We start from the raw sequence: 18694 nt of genomic DNA, 5'->3' as shown, positions 1-18694 counted from the left end.
GAACTGCTTGATATTTTTTCCTACAGATTTCTTTCTCAAAACCGCTTTTTTCCTCAAAAAAGGATGTAGCTTTTTATTTCTGTGATCTTGGTTCCTCACTCTGATAAAGCATTATGAAGTAATACTTTTTGCCAAGCTCTAAGACACCTTGTGGTTTGCAGATTGCCTTGCAATTATAAAGATGTGAAATTATTTTAATCAAAACAGAAATAGTTGGCAGTATCAAGGTTCTCTCTCCAATCTATTAGTTACTTGTGAGCTATCTACATTGTATTGCTTCATACTAGCACATTTAAAACTCCTTTTGTTATTTAGAAAAAWTATGACTTTATTTTGGTTTTGTGGTTTTCTCATAAACGTTGGAGAGGAAAGTAAATATATTTTCTTTAAATAAGAAGAGACAGCTTTCATGTGTGATTAATATTAGCATTAAAGCAAAAGAGATAGTTACTTTTATAGATTTCCTTAATGTTCATTAAAGAAAGTTTAATACACAAGAGAATGCCAAGTGCAGGACAAGCAATTCAACTATATTGTTTAAGAAACTAAAACTGGCATCTTTACGCATCCAAAAGCATCCTATGTTTTTAAGAAAAAAAAAAAAACAGGCCTTTTCTACCTTTTAATACAATGTTTAAGTTACAATTTCTGAGTTTTATTCTTTGAAATTGAAAYTTGTTGGGTTTTTGGAAGAGACATAGTGAAAGTAATTTCTTTCAGCTCTTCAAATCTGTATTCTTTGAAAATGTACAACACTTTGAAATGATCATTACAAGGACTGAATTACTTAAAGGTAGAGTCCCACTGGCAGAGACTATTCAGATGATGGGAACAGTGGAATCACTTTTCCAGYGTAGGAATATTGCAACTGTGTACAAGTAAATGAGTCTAAAGTGGGCATGCAAAAAAAGCAAAGTTCCAGGAGAATCCTGGAAGCAAAACCAAACAAGTTCCAGGAGAATCCTGTTTTGCTGATATAACTGCACTTGCACTAACAACTGGGGAATTCTCCCAGAACAGCTGTGTCAGTCAGCAAAGTTATTTTGGTATKAATCTGTACTGTGTACCTAGCTTGATATTTGGAGTGGAGTTGACCTTACCGTAGAAAATGCCAAAAGTWCTGAGAGAATGGAAAAATTTACTGTTACCATGTACACAGACAGAAMAGTGTACCTGTATTCTCTGTGACTGCTTAGTAGGGGATGCTCARAAGCTCAGAAAATGCAAAACGTATGATTTAAATAAAGTCAAATTTAGAAACATAGAAATAATGTAGAAATTACTGCTATGTCATAAAACTTAAAGAAGAGTAGGAGATAACTGAAGGTCAGTGCTGCATGGACTGGGAGTTCTTGCCCTGGGTTTGAGTTCATGATTATGGCAAAGTCCATGAAAAGTCAGGGACAAACTGTTCAGCAGGGTCTGTTGTGATAGGACAGGGKGTAATGATTTTAAACTGAAGGAGGGTAGGTTTAGATGATATATAAGGAATTTTTTTTTTTTTTGCAACAAGGGTGGTAAAGCTCTGGAACACGTAGATGCCCCAACCCTGAAACATTCAAGGTCAGGCTAGATGGGGCTCTGAGCAACCTGCCCTGGTGGGGGAAGGTGTGCCTGCTCATCACAGGAGCACTGGACTAGGTCACTTTTAACTGTCCCCTCTAACCCCAACCCTTCTATGATTCTTTGATCATGATCAAAAAAAATACTAAGGCAAGAACAGTGAATTTTATAAGACAGGAATTAGCAAAAGCAGCCATTCCTTTGTGAAGGACATTGTAGATTTCTGGGATCTGCCCTTTCCCAGTGCTGGGCTGGAGCTGGCACATGGCCCTCTCCATAGGCAATGAGGGCAGCCAGCACAGTYCTAACGTGGCAAATTACAGGCAAGAGCAGCTTGTTACTACATGCTTCAAGTTTTCATACATAATCCCTGTTTTACACTAACTGGGCCATGCTTTTAATGACCTTTTCAGTGTATTGTTTCAGCTTTACACAAAGGAAAAAAAAGTTTAATTCAGTAATAATAGCAGTTGTATATTCCAGTGATACTTAATCTGGACAAATTACTGGAAATTGCTTGAATAATAACTCAGTTGGAGAATAATATTTCCTCCAACCAACACTGGTATTTATTTTGCCTTTTGTGTTTTCCTAGAATTAGATAAATGCTGGGYTTTCAAACTGGGTTATTCTTTGGAGTGGGAGACAATTCAGTAAACTCTTTTTTTTTGAGGCCCTTGTCAAGTGTTTCTCTGTTGATATGCTGGCTGTCGCTGGTTAGTGAAGGCTGAGGGAATGAGAGGAGGCCAAAACTCAGTGAAATAAAGCAMAGTGTGTATTACACCTTTGTGGGAGGCCTGGGGGACTCTCCCTCCTGTTGTAAGRGGAAGCAATTAGCCCTTCTTGTAGTGACACATTGCACAAAGATTTCTTACAAGTGGGAAGTCATTAAGACTTTGAATTATACTTGCAATATGTTACACCCAATAATTGATAAGTGTGGTGCAAGTTAAAGATTATTAACCTGTGTAAAAAGCTCAGCAGCTGAATTGTCTTTTCTGAAGACAATCATGAACAAAATAAATCCCTTCTGTAGCAAACAAAAGACGTTTCTGGGCAATGCTTGCCAGAAGAGGTGACAAAGAAAAAGGCAATAATTCCTTACCAGTTCCATTCCCAGAATACCTTCCTTAATCACAGGTTTAAAATAGTGTGTTCAGAAATTTTAGATCACCAGATTGCCAGACTACCCTGGAGAATCCTCTCCAAAATGTGCGTAACTGCTCAAGAACTCTTATGGCAATGTGTGCTTTTATTGTGTAGGGAAGCTGAAGCAGGCTTTAGGAATTAATTCATAACATAGGCAATAATTAAAAAAAAAATCCTCCATAGATATTATTACATTCTTCACTCCAGGGGATTATGACCTCTGGGTTCAGTACACAGAAGTAGAAACAGGAAGTGAAGATATTTATTTTTTCCTTTTTTCTTTCTTCCCTTGAAAAAAGGTAGGGTTTCATCTAGGAATCATCAATTCATTATTTTTCCAWAGCATCCCCATTTAAAGTCTAATAATTTGTGTGTTCTTGGATCATGCTTGCTGAAATACACCCAGTTACGGACAAAACATGGAAAAACATGGGGAGTACATTAATTTCCATATTATTTTTTAAATTACCACACATGGTAAATCTATATATAAAAAAAAAAGAAAGATGCATTTATTAGATTCAAAATCCTGTTATTGCCTGCCTGTATTTAGAGAAGGTTGACACTGAAGATCCAGTGCCACAAATTCATCTTTTAGTCATTTTTAGGGAATACAACTAGTAAGCAATTGTTTTCCGAGTACTTTAGATGAGCYACCAAAATATTTTATAATAAATCCAACCCTACAAATAGAATTTCCTCAGGACAGTACATACATTTATAGAAGATGTTTGACCTTGTTCTGTTTGACCTGGATTCTTACAACATAGTTTCTTTCGGCAAACTATGAAAACGTTAAAGAAATATCATACCTGGGAGTCTCTTGTTTTGTCTTAATATTTAGCATTGAGATGGGAATTTGGGTGCAGTTCCCTTAACAGGAATTTGATTCACTTCCACCTGCTGACACAAATCAATGAGTRTCAATTAAAATTTAAACAATCAGCRAAACAACTSGGGATGTCATCAGTGTCAGGGTGGTAAACTTGTTTTCTGCAGTTAAGGATGTGTCTAGATTGCCATCGATTACTTTCTTTGTATAACACAATCATTTAGAAACCGAGGACAGCCTCCCCAAATACCATGAGAATTTACGGATTTCTCATCTCAGTTCTTTGTGTCTGTTTTCCTTCTYCCATTTAAACCTTTATCATAAAGAAAGAAAATTAGGACAGAAGCATATCGAGGAAGCTCGGATGGGATGGTGGTCCAGTGTTTCGTCGAAGATTTTCTGCAGAGGTGCCCAGTATCCCAGTGTCTATTTGGGGTAATTTATAATTTACTTCAGACTGTTGAGGTTTTAAAGTGTTTTTCTTGGTTATCAATGACAGCAACAGATTTTTTATAGACCATGCAATATTAGCAAAAATGTCAACTTGTTTTGCTGGCTGTGGCTGCCAGGTCTGGGTCTGTGCTGAGGGGCTGAGGGATGTTGGGGCTTTGGCATTTTGGGGAAAGCCACACTTATGGATGCAGCCAAATTCCCACTGGGGCTGCATGTCCCATTAGTGTCCCATTAGTGCCCCATTAGTGCCCCATGATGTTGGGGCTTTGGCATTTTGGGGAAAGCCACACTTATGGATGCAGCCAAATTCCCACTGGGGCTGCATGTCCCATTAGTGTCCCATTAGTGCCCCATTAGTGCATTGTTTGGTCCAGCTGTGCCATCAGGGCCCTGTGTCACAGAGGGATTTGCAGTTTCTGCCGAGGTCAGAGCTGAGGGGGAGGTGGTGGATGTGCTTTACTCTTATTCGGGAAGGAAGGCAAGTGCAGATTGCTGTAAAGTCTCCTGGCTCCTAAGCAGGTATTATTTCTTCTACAAGAGATACTTCTAAGTGGAATAGTTACACAAGGATATTTATAAATGTGAGTGAAAGTAGATTAAATAGATGTTCCAAATCAGTTGCTCTTCTTTGAATATGTTTTCTACASTTTATCTATGTTTTTGTAAATATCTCCAAGTCGCCCAACTGTTGTTTTGCCTTTCTCTGCATCCTCAATGTCTTTTCAGTTTTATTCAGCTGTTTTCATGAAAGTAATCAGTTACATCTGAAATGTAATGAACTTTACCTCATTTTTATTATCCAACTTCTCAAAAGCAGTCATGACTTATTACTTAATGGACATTTACTTTCCTGCCATATCTTACACTCATAAAAATGTTGAAGGAAGTTATTTTGTCTGCTTTAGTGTTTATAGGTAAAAAATTCWATAGCCTCCAAATTAAAAAAAAAAAATCTTTACAATTATTTCAACAAATTTTATTGGGTTTTGCCAATTACATGATATGTATATCAGACATTTATTAGTATTATTATCATTACTTTCTTTTACTTTATTTTACCGTTGTTTGCTTTATAGCATTTTAGCAATGTCTTTTTAGAAACATTAAAGTGTTAACAGGAAAAGTTCACTCTGCCACTTGAATATGCTTTAATGAGATGTGATGCAAAGGGTGATTTTAGGGAAGAGGTACTGCTGGCAAACCAGATGTCCACCTCAGACCTCAGCAGGTCTCTGTCATCATGGAGTGCCCATGGGCCTGACTGTGGCATACAAGAGAGGTGTTTCTCTGTCTTGGCAATTCACTTTYTTGTTAATCTGTGAAATGTCACAGATATGTTGGGAGGTGACAAACTTGGGCATGTGGCCAGCGAAACATGCTGAGTAACTAAATACACATTTTGGAGCATGACCTGAATGAGACATCTAAAAGATGTCAGAGCCTTGAGAAGTTGCCCTGGGCATCTTTTATAGCCAGGGCAGAGGAAAAAAAATTATTTATGTTGTTCTAAAATAAGTTTCTATGGTGTCACATGAAACATTTTTAGATTAGATTTAGATTTATTAGGTTATAGTTATCTARAATTCAAATTATTGTGCAAATTGTAAAAATAGCTGTCAAAACTCACTGCTTCCCTGTAGATTCAGTAATGATGGGTTCCATCCTTGAGTGAAAAGGTTTTGACTAGTTTTTCCGCAGCAAAGTATGTCAGTGATAGTGTTGGCTGGTTTTAGTGTGTTGTAATTATCCTTTCCAAACATCAACTCAGTGAAATACACTGCAGTGGTATGAAGTGTATTTCACTCTACACACTTTCTTCATTAAGAGTTTCAGCTCAGTTCAAACCATCATTCTGTCTGCAAAGTGAGTTAGATCAAGTTCTAAATATTATTTACCATTATTCTGAGATAATTATCTTTTAATTTGAAAGAAAACTGAACACATCCCCTGCCCCACTTTTACTATCATCACCGTTTAAAGGGCCAGTAAGGTTTGATAGCACTTTTGCACTGTGAGAGCTATAGTGGAATATGTTTCTGATACTGCAAAAGATTGTTACAGTAGCTGATACCTCTTATTATCATGTCCAGTGCTTTAATTTCTCAGTATTTTATGGGGGAGGTTGCCAATTGCTATACACTCAATATAATGTACTGCATAAAAGAAAGGTAACATTAAACAGTGTTGAGGAAGCTGTGGAAGCAAGATTGGATAAAACCCCAAAAAGTATGTATTGTAGCTATAAGTAAATCCTGTAAATTCAGAAAAGGTACGTTCACGTTTGCTAAGAAGGCAGATGTGCTTTAGAGAACAAATACAGCTTGGCTTAAAGTGGAGGCATGGAAGGATTTGCCTGTGGCTTGCAGGGCAAATTCCTCAAGAGATGCTGGGCCACTGAMAGAAGCAGAAGCAGAAGCAATGGGCACAAGCTCACACACAGGAGATCCACGCTGAACATCAGGAAACATTTTTTCACTGTGAGGGTGAGTGAGGTTGCCCAGAGAGGATGGCTGTGAGTCTCCATCCTTGGAGATACTCAAAGCCATGTGGCCCCAGTCAGAGCAGCCGGCTCTGTGACCCTGCTAGGTGACCCAGGAACAAGATTCCGCCTCAGCCTTTCTGTGGTCCAGTGCTCATTCCAATTCTTTACAGACGCCACCTGAGAGCAGATTCTCGCCGGTGTGTCCTGCTGGCCAGGAGCTGAGCAGCGCTGACCGGCCCCGCTCCCCGCCAGGGCCGCTGCTGCGCTCTCCGGTCCGTGTGGAACCGCGGGGCCGCCCCTTGCACGGCCTCCCCCGCCTGCAGCATCCCTGCGAGCCCCCGGGCAGCCCGGCGCGCCCCTCCCGCCTCCTGCCGCGCAGGGGCCGCTCGCCGGCCCAGCGGGAACCGGGCGGGGAGAGCCGAGTGTGCGGGCGGTGCCTGCGGGCCGTCCCGCCGCTACCGGCCGGCGCCGTGCCCCGTCCTGCCTCCGGCGGGTTCTSTATTTACAGCCGCCGCGCCCGGACCGTCCCGCCCGCGAGTCTCGCACCACGGCGCCGTCCCGCTCCGCCGGCCGACTGCTCGCCCCGCTGGTAGGCGGCTCCGTGCCGGCTGCGGCGGCCCGCCCCGCCGAGAGCAGCGGGGCAGAGCCGGGCACGGCGGGGCAGAGCCGAGCTCCGCGGCGCGCAGCCCGCCCCTCGCTCCCCGCCGCCTGCAGCCCCCGCCGAGGGCCGGGCAGGGCTCGGCCCCGCTGCCATCGCTCCGCTCCGCGCCGCCGCCAAGACGCCGCGCTTCTTGTACCGCGCCAAAGGCGGGTGCCGCTCGGCCAAGATGGGCCGGCAGACGGCGGCCGGCGGCCGCGCCATGCAGCGCTCGCAGAGCCGGAGCAGCCTTTCCGCCTCCTTCGAGGCGCTGGCGGTCTACTTTCCCTGCATGAACTCCCTGGAGGAGGAGGACAGAGGTGAGGGGCCGGGGCAGGGTCGCGGCAGGTGCGCGGGGACCGCGCCGGGGGCGGGTCGGGCTCKGCGGGGACCGCTCGCCGGGAAGGGCCGGGGGTCGGTGCCGGACGCAGAGCTGGATGGGGGGACGCGAGTGATGGAGAGTGTCTTGGGTTGAGAGAGGGATTGGTACCACCGTGCTTGTAGCTGGGAAGTGAGGTGTGATTTAACGAGTGATGTTTTAACGCCACATTGGAAATGAAGTTACTAGCTGAACTTCAGTTATGTCGGGGGAAAGRAAAAGGAAAGGGTAGAGGGTCTTCCTATTCTTTCCATTTTCTGCTCATTCGTACGAAAAACAAACCACACTTTATTGCAGGTTTTTTTTTGACACTGCATGCTTGCTCAGGTRTCCCGTGTTTGTTATCACAGCATAATCTATACAGAACATCAGAATTGAGCAGTTAAACACTGGCCCTGAGTAACCTTTCCTTAGGGGCAGCAGTGTAGGTGGAAGGCTGTGTACAAAGACCTTGAAGATTTCACTGTTCCTTAATCTCTACTCATAAAAGTAAATCCAGCCAGTAAAGCACRTGTGTAATTTTCATATCTTTGTTGCAGGACCAGAGATAATAACAAGATAAATAACAAGAAATGCAATGGATTTTCTGTGTAGCCATAACCCCCCGAAAGATTTGCAGTTTGGAAAGTGTGTAGCAAATGCACATGTATAGTTAAGGATGGCACCAAACTCTATCCAGGATGGAACTTGTATTCCATGAGTTTGTTTTGAATATACTGGTTTCATAAAGAAATTAATCTGGTGTGTTTAAATATGTTTATGTATAGAATGAACTGATGGGCTTCTCCTTGTTTATCAGAACTAATTCAAGGTTTTTAATTTCATTAGGGTTAGTGGAGCATGTTGAATCTTCAGTAGATTTGTTCAATATAAAACTGATTCCAATGCTGCTATTTTGCTATACATGCAAACATGTATCAGCCGTACACCAGTGTACACATGAATGGTGTGTGTACACCATTCATGATCCGTTTTTAAAATGTCTRCATATTCATTTATCACCTTCCACAYCTCAGGAGAGAGTTCAGTGGCTAATGTGTGTCCCCAGTCTTTGTGTGTTTTGATTTGTCTTTTCATGTGGARCAGTCCCTCAAGTCTCTTCTCCAAAGCACCTCTCATTTCTGATGYAAATGACGAGGTGTGATCTCTCACCTTTCCCCTGCTCTTACTCTGGGGCTGCCAGGTTGCCCATTTCGGTGGAAAAGAGGTGGCTGCCCCCTGGGGCAGATTGTGCTGTCCTTCAGTACTCTSATCTGCTCCCTGCCTTGAACAATGAAGTGAACCTCAAAATATTGCCAGTAGACTGCAGGGTGGGCTTCAGATGGCATTTTTAGTTCTCTTGATGTGCTAATAAACATTATGGCTGAAARCACACACAGAAAGCATTATAAATTATCCTAAACATGTTTAGGTATTTTGTAAAGATTGTTTTTCTTTATCARTCCAGAAGCATTTTCTTTTCAGTCCTGATTTTTAGCTGCAATAGTTGCATGAATCCTGTGTGAAATCAGAGTATTGATTTGTTCTGTTCTACTTTGTTTTCTTTGCGTCTCTAGGAAGCATTTAACTAATTCCTTGAATCTGTGTATGTTTAAAACTGTTTAGTGATTCAAAAAAGCATAAAGTACATGGAAGTCAATAGAGAAATATCTGTAAATGTGGGAGTAATTGTAATGATTTGTTTAATTTGTGATAGCAAGTTATTTAAACAGGAGTGTTAAAAGATTGTGTACTGATTCACACGTTGTCTCATGCTGTGTTGATTTATTTTATCTGATCCTATTTAGATCAGATCCTATTTGGCTACTTGAAAATGCATTTCATTAATTCCCATAAAAAATAGAGCGGTAATTGCTATGCAGTTTTTATGGATTTGAGTTTCTGCTACCTGAGATTTTAAACATGCCAGGTTACAGAGGGAATGGCAAGCATGACAGTTAAGATCATTTCCCAGGTGTTCTCACTGAGATTAGAAAGAAAAAAATTATGATCTGTTGTTTGGATGGCAAGTCAACTCTGCACTCAAACTGGAATTTGTTTTCTTATGAGTGTTTRTACAATTGTATTAATGTAATTAAATTGAGTGGTTGTGCATGTGGTACATGCACTCCCATATTCACATACATAATGCTGTTTTACGGTTTAATCTGAAAARAGATAGATGTCAAACACATTTCATAAGTTAACTGTCTTTAAGATGTAGTTATTCCTGCATGTGATGAATATCTTGAAAAAAGAGAACCTRTTTTTTTTATATTTCACACTCAATCATATTTTTAATACAAATAGCAAATCTGGCCTGTTGAGACATTTTTTTGACTCTCTTGGAGTCTTTTCTTTATTAACTGTTGAGGTGAATACACTGGTACAGAGGAGTATCTTTTGGTATTAAAGAATGTGAGCAATGTCAGGTTCAGAAGTAACTGAGTGGTAAGTAACTCAATACWATTTATGAATTATTTTTGAATCTATTTTTGAACATGATGGTTAAGAAGATCCTTTTACATGTCAGCTGATTAAAGAAGGAGACCTCTTGAGCCCTGGCATCCAAGCTGTGATGARCTGAAGAAGAGGGCTACTACCACTGCAACCCCTAATCAGCTAAACCACAACACCCAGGGCCAGATCCAGACACCTCTTGAGCACCTCCAGGGATGGTGACTCCTCCACCATCTCTGGACAACCTATTCCAATCCCTCACCACCCTAACAGTGACATTATTTTTCTAGTATCTCATCTGAATCTCCCCTGTGTCAGTTTAAGGTCATTTCCTCTTGTCTTCCCACTGCAGAAGAGACTGAAAGAGACTGAACCCCTCCTTCCCCCACTACAACTTCTGTCAGGTCCATGYAGAGCGTGAGGAGGTCCCTCCGAGTCTCCTCCAGGCTAAACAAACCCAGCTCCCTCAGCCATTCCTCTTAAGACATGCTTTATGGAGTCTTGTTGCCTTTCTCTGGACACCCTCCAGCACCTCAGTGTCCTTGAAGTGACGGTCCCAAAACTGAATACAGCACTCAAAGTGTGGCCTCACCAATGCAGAGTACTGGGATATTCACCATAGGCCTGGACTTGCCATGGKTGGCCAGGTTTGCAGCATAGGGAACTGCTATTCAAAGTAGCATTTCTTACCTGCTGATCAGATGAGATGAATCTTTCRAGTTCATGCACATTCATTATTTAGGAGTTTATTATTCTTAGCCACGTCTAATAAAAGGCCATGTCTTTGCATCATCAGTTTCTTTCTGGTGTGTGTGCCTGTCTACACACAAGACTAACATGGTGCCAGTGCAAATCATTTATGCTGCCAAAGTATGAAGGATTTTGAAGAGATGTCTTTCATTAGATTTGTTGATGACAACATGTATAGCCTTCACATGCATAGTGAAGTGACAATTGTAAAATAACACTTGAAACAGACTTAAATTATATAGAAATTGTTGAAGAGCTGTGGGGACAGAGTACAAATCAGTATCTCTATGATTGCTTTTGAAGAATTCCAAACCTCACATTTTTTTCTGAAATCTTGGCTTTGTTGAAATTAAAGAAGGTTTGTGATTATCAAAAGATGAGGGAATTTCCAAAGTAAATGCATGTGACATCCTTTTAGATGTCTGTGTAGTCATAGTGCAAAATCTCATGTACATGATATATGTACGGGTAGTGCATGAGTGTACTAAACTTTCCTATGAACAACTGCAAAATGTGCTAGAGCAGATGAATTCTTATGTACAACAAGCTTATGGAGTAGAATTAGCTATCTAACATGCAGAGAAAAGGAGATTCAGATCACGTGATGTGAATACTACAAAGGCTATGCCTGTTTTTATGAGTGAGACTGGTAACTTGATGCTTCCTTAAATTACAGTGTGTGTACTGTTTACTTTAAATTTTCAMTATGCTTTCATTTTTATGTTTACATTCATTTCTGATTTGCATTTACACTGAGGTGTCAGTATAAACATTCAGTTTATATGGCAGTATAAACTGCCAGGAGTGCAGCTATGGAGCTGCTGATCATGGAATGGTCTGTGTGCAGAACTATGCCCAGCAAAAGGGAGTATACTGTGATTTAATACCTACTTTTGCCAAAGTTTTTGAGTGGTAGTGAAGTTATGAGATTGAAGGGGAAAGCCAAATGCTTTGCAGGTGCTGAAGACAATTCAAGAGATAATTTATGATAATTTAAGATGTAAATTAATTCAGAAAGAACTGGAAAGCATCTTGGTCTCCCAGTATGTTCGAAAAACAAAAGGCAATTATWAAAAAAAAAAGCCACAGAATGTTCTTCAGCCCAAGACAATCATGCCAAAAATAGCAAAAATTAGTTGCGTTAGCTGAGAAGTTACATTACAGTTTTGCATATTGATGTATACCAAAAGAAGCATCCAAGTGTTGCCGCAGGAGTTCAGCAGGAATAGAAGCACATTATACTCTCCTGTCACCTGGCTGATCACTACCTGGGAAACTTGCTGGAGGGGTTGTTGGATCCCACATCGGTGTCAGYGGGAGCGCTGCCCCTGAGTGAAGGCTCAGGACTTATTTAAAGGAACTCAGTTGAGTTTAAATAAAAATAAACTTATTTTTTTAAATAATGCTGCTCAGTTGAGCACTGGGAATGGCTTCAGTGGCATTTGTCACCGATTAATCACTGCACGTTGGTAGAGCTGGAATAAAACTCAGCAGTTCCTGGATTCTGTTCCTGTGGTTAGACCGCCAGATCACAGTGTCCCTCCGGAGGTCCCAGTAGACAATAACAAGCAGACAATAATTTGACCAGAAATAGAAAATGGGGGAAGTAGTAACAATAAATTCATTAGCGCAGTAATTATTAAAGTGAAGACAATTCTTCACATGAAGTAGTTATGCTTTAAAATTACCATCTTAAAAAGAGTAAAGTCATATAGGAGTATCAGGCAATGAAGAAATGAGAATAACTACATCATCTTGGGGGAATTGGCCTACATTTTGGCCTTGGTGGTAAAGATGACCTTGTTTACAGGGAATGTTCATAGGCAGAACCAAGGAAGGATGTGAAAGAAGGGTATAATGCCCTGTGACAGGTTATCCWCTGCAAGAGATGAAGCTTTAAAGATCTTGGCCTGATTGATGCTAACACACCAGAGATTGTCTGCTGCACATTGCATGCAACAGTGGGGTCACTCATCTTGGAGGATAAAAAGCACTCTGAATATGCAATAATAGTTGTTTGTAAGAATCTTAAACAACATTTAAGTTTATAGTTGATAATTTTTTCTGTTTGCTGTTAGGGCATAGCTCAGGTTCTGACCTGAGTCAGCCTTTTCATCATGGTTGCGGATCTCTCCCATTTCTGCAGCTCCACAGGCTGAGTTCCAGTGTGGAGGCAGAATAGCAGGTATTTCCAGCAAGTCACAAGTGTTTTTACCAGTTATGCTCAGGTATTRTACTGATGAAGTAGCTGTAGATACCAAGATTGATAAGACCTTTGATAAAATAAGCACAGAAAAAACGATACTGTTGCTGGCACAGTGAAGAATGTGACAAAAAAAATCACGTGTTCTGGGAAAGCTCTGGAAAACTAAGGGAAAAGTAGAAGAAACTGCAGAAGGATTGCCATTCAAAGTACAACATACTTAAACCTGAGTTAGAAGTGCCCAGTAGATCTTTATTTTAAAGCTGTTTTTCTCTTCTGAGCTGCTGACTACCCTGCAGCATGTACCTGAATAGCTCACAGATAACTCAGGTATGGCTGCAGCAGTGTATGATAGGTTGCATCTCTGCTGGTACCTGCATAAATGTGTAAAAATCTGTCTCGTATCTGCATTCTGCAATTGTCATTTTTCAATGTCAAGGTCAAGAGTGTAATCAGAGCAGTGACACACTGCTGTGTTGTYGTTATTTCACTTGGACAGGTAAATGTTTAATGGCAGTAGTTTGAAAATAGGTCATTRCAGTGTGAAATTTGCTCAGTTTTTTGTGAACGGTGGTTATTTAAATAATGATATTTTGATAGGATCATTACTCCTCTTAGACAAAGCAAAGGAGGAAGAGCTGTTTCTAATTTTTGTAATCTCAGTAGCCATTCAACTTCTTGGCACCATCTACCTCATTAAGCCTTAATAGAGGCTGTTGAATTGTTTCAACACACTTGCTACATCATTCAGAAATGCTGCACGGATCTGTCTGATAGTGCGTGCAATGACCCTTGCTATACTAAAAATAATTAAGGTTGGGGTAAAAAATTTTGTTACTGCCATTATTCCATACTTAGAAAGTATCTCTCACTTCATACAATGTAAAAAAAAAGTGGTTCTGAGCACCTCAGTACATGTACTTTTTGCTTTTTAAGCATTTTTAATCTGCCCGTGGCAATTGCATGAAATAAGAGTTACTGATAAATGGGTAAGAATGATATACATCCAGAAAATTGAATGTATATGTAAACATAAAAATATTATCTCTCAAAACTGCAGAAATGGTTTCTCTTTGCTTAAGATGATCATCCTTTGTCATTGGCAAAATCAGAGAGTGGGTATGAAGAGTTCCTGTGATGAAGATGTGCACCTATCTAGTTATTCTTTATATAAATCCTATACAAAATTAGAATGTAATTCTACAAAATTGCTTGCTCTATTTTTCAGGATTTTAATAGCTTGGGGATGAGACTGATTTCCCACTGCTTTGTACTTTTTGCAGTTATATAGATTGTTGTACAGGATGTACAAAGTGGATGTGCTACCATTCTGTTTTGACACATGCACAAAACAAGCGCAGATTATTACAGACCTATYACATTTGAGGGATAAGAATATTTATCTGTGTGGGGATCATAACTGGTCTAAAGGAGGGCTCCTGAAGAGCTGTTCATTCAGGTCACTTGGCACATGGGACATGCAGCTGTGGGCTGCAGAGCCATGTGCTTGTTTGTTGTTGTGTCTCCGTGTTCAGGTTTGCAGCCKGTAATGGCTTTTGGCAGGTGCATCCTCTGACCACACCTAGAAAACTGATGGCCTTATCAGTAACAGAAACAGAGACTTCTGCAGTGGTGCTGGAAAGGCCTGAGTGGCTGTGTGTAGTTCTATTCCTGACCTGCATCTCACTCTCAAGATCTGTAATCAGCATCTTTAAAACAAAGGATCCAACCAGACCTGCACAGCCTGGTTTTTGTTATATAGTCAGAACCAGGTAACCAAAAGAGAAATGGAAATTACATCAGTACTAACCTTTCTCTTCCTTACAGCTGTGGTTATTTAGTTTTGTTTCCCTGGGACCACTGTCTGTTGTCAGGGGTAAATTCCTTTTTCAGGGAATGGCCAARCATCAAGCCTCCATGCCGTGGTACTGAATATACTTCAACATGGGGTTTCCAGAAGTGTTACTTATCACATGTAYTGAAAACAAGCCCTGGGGTGTCCAAGATGGTTGTGTGGCCTTTTTACATGTAGCATGTGATTCTGAATAATAATGCYGGGAATACCAAAATTTCGGGAACATGAAGTACTTATTGTGTATGCAGGAAAACAGCTTTGTGTTAACACTTTAGTCCTGTAAAAATATTTCAAAAACCTTTTTGGGAACATAAGATCATAAGGTGAAGATCTTAAAATGATGGATGTCACACAGACAAAAACAGTGTCTTTTGTCTGATGCTCTTTACAATTTGCTGAAGGATCAGTTCAGACTGGAGAATGGACATCAGAACAACAGTGAAATTGAAGTGGCAGAATACAGCTTTAGACACCGTAAGAAGTGGGGGAGAATAAGGAGCAGGTGCTTGCCTTAAACCACAGCGTTGCTTGGAAGCCACGTGTGGTAAACTGCCTTCACATCACATGGGCACAACAAGGCAGGGCTTGACTGAAGGTGCCACCAACCTTGCCGTGACAGGGMAATGGAATGCAGACAAAGGATGCTGCAATCTGGCCAGGAACAAAGGAGATTGATGGTGGCTGCCTCTTGGGTCCTGTGTGCGGAAGTTCATCAAGAGTGGGATGCTGAATCCTCTATACYAGCCTTTGACTACAAGCTCAAGCAACAGTTTTGCTGTTGATTATTTAATTCAGTTCTGTCTTTTASGTGCYGTCTTACTTAATCTTAATTAACCAKGCTTCCATTAWGGCCAGAGGAAAGAGAGAGGAGGAAACACAGGGACCAGGACAAGAGTGAAGAAGTGTTTCTTTACCAAAAATGAAAAACTRCTGAGGCCTCCCAGGAAATTTTAAAATGCATGGGGCAGACTGAGGCTGTCAGCCCAGACTGACATTTTCCAAACCTGGCTCCTCCTGTACTGAAGAGTTTTCTTGCTGAAGGGAGCTCTGCTTTGGGCCTATCAGAACAGGTCWTTCCTGTCCCAGTCAAAATGTATCAGTATTTTACATTCAGATACTCATGGAAGCAGGAACCAGAATGCAGATCTTTCCTTCTTCCTTACAAGTAAGGGAAATCTCTTGGTTACAGTTTCCCTCGGCTCTGCTGTGCTCTTTGGGTTTCAGAAATGCTCACAGCACGTGCTGTCCGTTGGAAGGACAACACTTTGTGAGTGATGGCTAGCACGGGTCTATGTGAATCAGTGACACGAGCTCAAACTCAAGTGACAGTGGGATCTGGGTTTCCSAAATCCTGCTTAATTTAGGAGCTCTTAAACCATGTCTTCTGCTTGAGGTCTGTGGGTAACACAAAGAAAGAAACAACTTGGCTGTGCTTCCSAGTGCTTCAGCAAGAGCTGAATGCCTTGGGCTGCTCCAGAAACAGAGCTTTGTGGCTGCAGGGGAATTTGAGACCCAMCCTTTTCTCTGGTAGGTTCAAATTTTCTTAAACTTCCTTTTATCTAGCCAGTTAACATATCTGGAGCAGGTAACTAGGTATATAAAGAATTTTAGTCTTAAAAAATGTGTGCYTAAAGGCAGCTTATTGTCTTTGTGGATCTAACTCCTGAGTTCAAATGAAATTGCTGAAGGAGTTTTTATGTAGCCTTTCTGGTGAGGTGGGAAGAGCAGAGAAGAGCCACCTGAAGCATGTAAGAGTGTTTCTGAAGCCACAGCTGCTCTGTACTCAGTACAAGTCCTCCCAAGGGATCACATACCAGCTGGGGACTGGCACAGCCAGCCTCCTGTGCCTGTGCCGTGTCCTCTCCTGGCTCTGTGCCTGCTGGGGAGCAGTTGTAGGAAGCTCCTGCCGAGYGCAAGCTGAGAGCTCTTGCTCTCACCACCAGCAGCGGATTTATCTGGCTGCATCCCAGATGATGGAAGGTAATCTGTTGCATTCACTGCAGTTTTTGACTTGTCCTCATCTGCTGTTGAAAATGATACCAGTAGTTTTGCATCCCTAATTTGTAAGTGATTTGCACTGCAAGTTGTGGGAACAAATAATTCCATGCATAACTTCGAAAATGTGGCCTGCGGAGTCTATTTGCAGTAACCATATTAGTTAAATTGCCAGTGTGATTAACTGTAAGAATGAATGTGCTTTCATAAATACCAAAGCAATTATTTCTGGTAATTTATTCCACTCCTTACAATATGGCTGCAAGAATCTGAACCAGTGTTTGTCAGATAATGTATTCCATGTTTTGTGATGGGGACTTGAGAGAAATTCCTTTTTGCTAGGGCAATTAGCTTATACTAATTTGGAGAACATTTTCAATGTTCTTTATTAGAGTTTAGGAAATTGTAAGTAAAATGATTTTCACTGCAGGTACTCAGCTACATAAAAACAAAGTATACTTCTAAGCTCTCATTGTCTTTCATTTGGTAAGATTAAAGAAGCATGCATAGCATGAGTGTATATATGCTTTATAAAACCAACCCCCACTTTTACATCAACTCCAGTTGATGTTTATTGCTAAGTTAGTGGTGCGTTCCAAGTTACTAATCAGCTAGAGATTAGTATCACCTCAGATGGTTCATTCAACTGCATTCTTGTCTTCAGAAACTTTTTCTCAGAAATTATCTGTCTTAAAAGAAAAAAAGCAACTTTAAATCACATTGTTGATTTGTAGCTTTTGGTCTGGGTCCACTAGGGAAAGCAGCCACATGAGTAGTTGAATTAATACAGGAGAGGAGATTTCAATTTCCAGGCAGGAATGAGGGAAAASAGTTTGGATTTTCTAGAGTGAAAAGATCTTCAACCAACCAGATGTTCTACCAGCTACAGCTTGGAAGTAGCTATTTCTGTGGCACCAAAGGCTACTTCTTTGAGTTGAGTAGCTACTTTACATTTTCACTGCTACTTGAAACCTTTTAAATTTTTTAATGCTGAGTTTATGAAACACAAATTATGGACAATACAAGTACTGTCTTTTAAATTGTTTGAGGAATTGTAGGATTATTTTTGATTTATTAATTATATATATTATATATATCTATTATTTTTGAATTATTTAACATTTTCCAGGGACAAATAGTATTGCTGATATTGTGGGTAATCAAGTGTGGATATTTCTCATGTATTATTATATATTTCTTTAGCCAAGTTTCATCTGAACGAATATYCAAATCAAAAGCAGTGGCCCTGGAATCATGCCAGCAATCTGGGTCTTCTGTTAAGTCTGTTCCAAGTTGCCATTTTGCTGTTAAAATATTCAAGACTTATTTCAAGAGACATCAACACCATGATTCRGAGCTTTGTTGATGAAAGGTCAGATCTTTCTCTTTGGAGACCATCAGAGAGCGCTGCCTGTTTCTTTTGAAAACTGGGAAATAATTATTCACATAGCCTCCTTTCAGCCCTCCTTAAATTCAGTGTTAAGGTCAAAATAATTATTGTTTACCACTCTCACACAAAAGTTGGGTATACTACAGATACCTAACTTTCATGCTGTGTCAAAGTTGTATCTGTGTGCGTGTTCTCATGTGAACCAGAGCACTTACTTCAGTTAAAATTAATGTGAGAAAATAAAACTGCTTAAAAATAAGGTTTAGAGGCATGCAATGAACAGCTACACRTGCCTCTATGAAGACTTGAATGGCAGTTGCAGGTGTTCTGTCTTGATTTCTCAGTAAATTGATGTGTAGTGGATGTGTTAATTTATTTACTCTGTTCTTCTACAGTGAAGGCATACAGACTTCTAATTCAGAAAAAAAATCTGCCTTACAAATTAATAAAAGTTAACATATACTCCTTTCTCCCAAACCCCCAAATATATTTCTCCCAAACCCCCAAATCTTTGAAAGATATGATACGAAGATATTGAAGAGTCCTGCAAGATGGAGATGTTCTTTT

General features: G+C 40.6%; 1 protein-coding gene across 3 annotated transcripts in view; it reads left to right on the top strand.

Annotated features, from left to right (window-relative positions):
• The window catches only part of RIMS2 (regulating synaptic membrane exocytosis 2), a 440099-nt gene that overhangs the window by 412385 nt on the left and 9020 nt on the right, over positions 1–18694 (top strand). Inside the window, exon 1 of one of the 3 annotated variants that reach the window (XM_057372450.1) lies at positions 7261–7436. The exons of the other annotated variants lie outside the window; for them this stretch is intronic. Within the exon in view, the coding sequence (XP_057228433.1) occupies positions 7307–7436 (130 nt within the window). The 5' untranslated portion in view covers positions 7261–7306. Of the gene's footprint in view, positions 1–7260; positions 7437–18694 lie in introns of those variants that run through there. 3 annotated transcript variants of the gene reach the window in all.

This window comes from Malurus melanocephalus, unplaced genomic scaffold (genome assembly GCF_030028575.1).
Source record: "Malurus melanocephalus ecotype Western Australia unplaced genomic scaffold, MMel_1.1 scaffold_171, whole genome shotgun sequence".
NCBI lineage: Eukaryota > Metazoa > Chordata > Aves > Passeriformes > Maluridae > Malurus > Malurus melanocephalus.
Note: the sequence above shows the minus strand (reverse complement) of the source record. Positions and strands in the feature narration are given on the sequence as shown.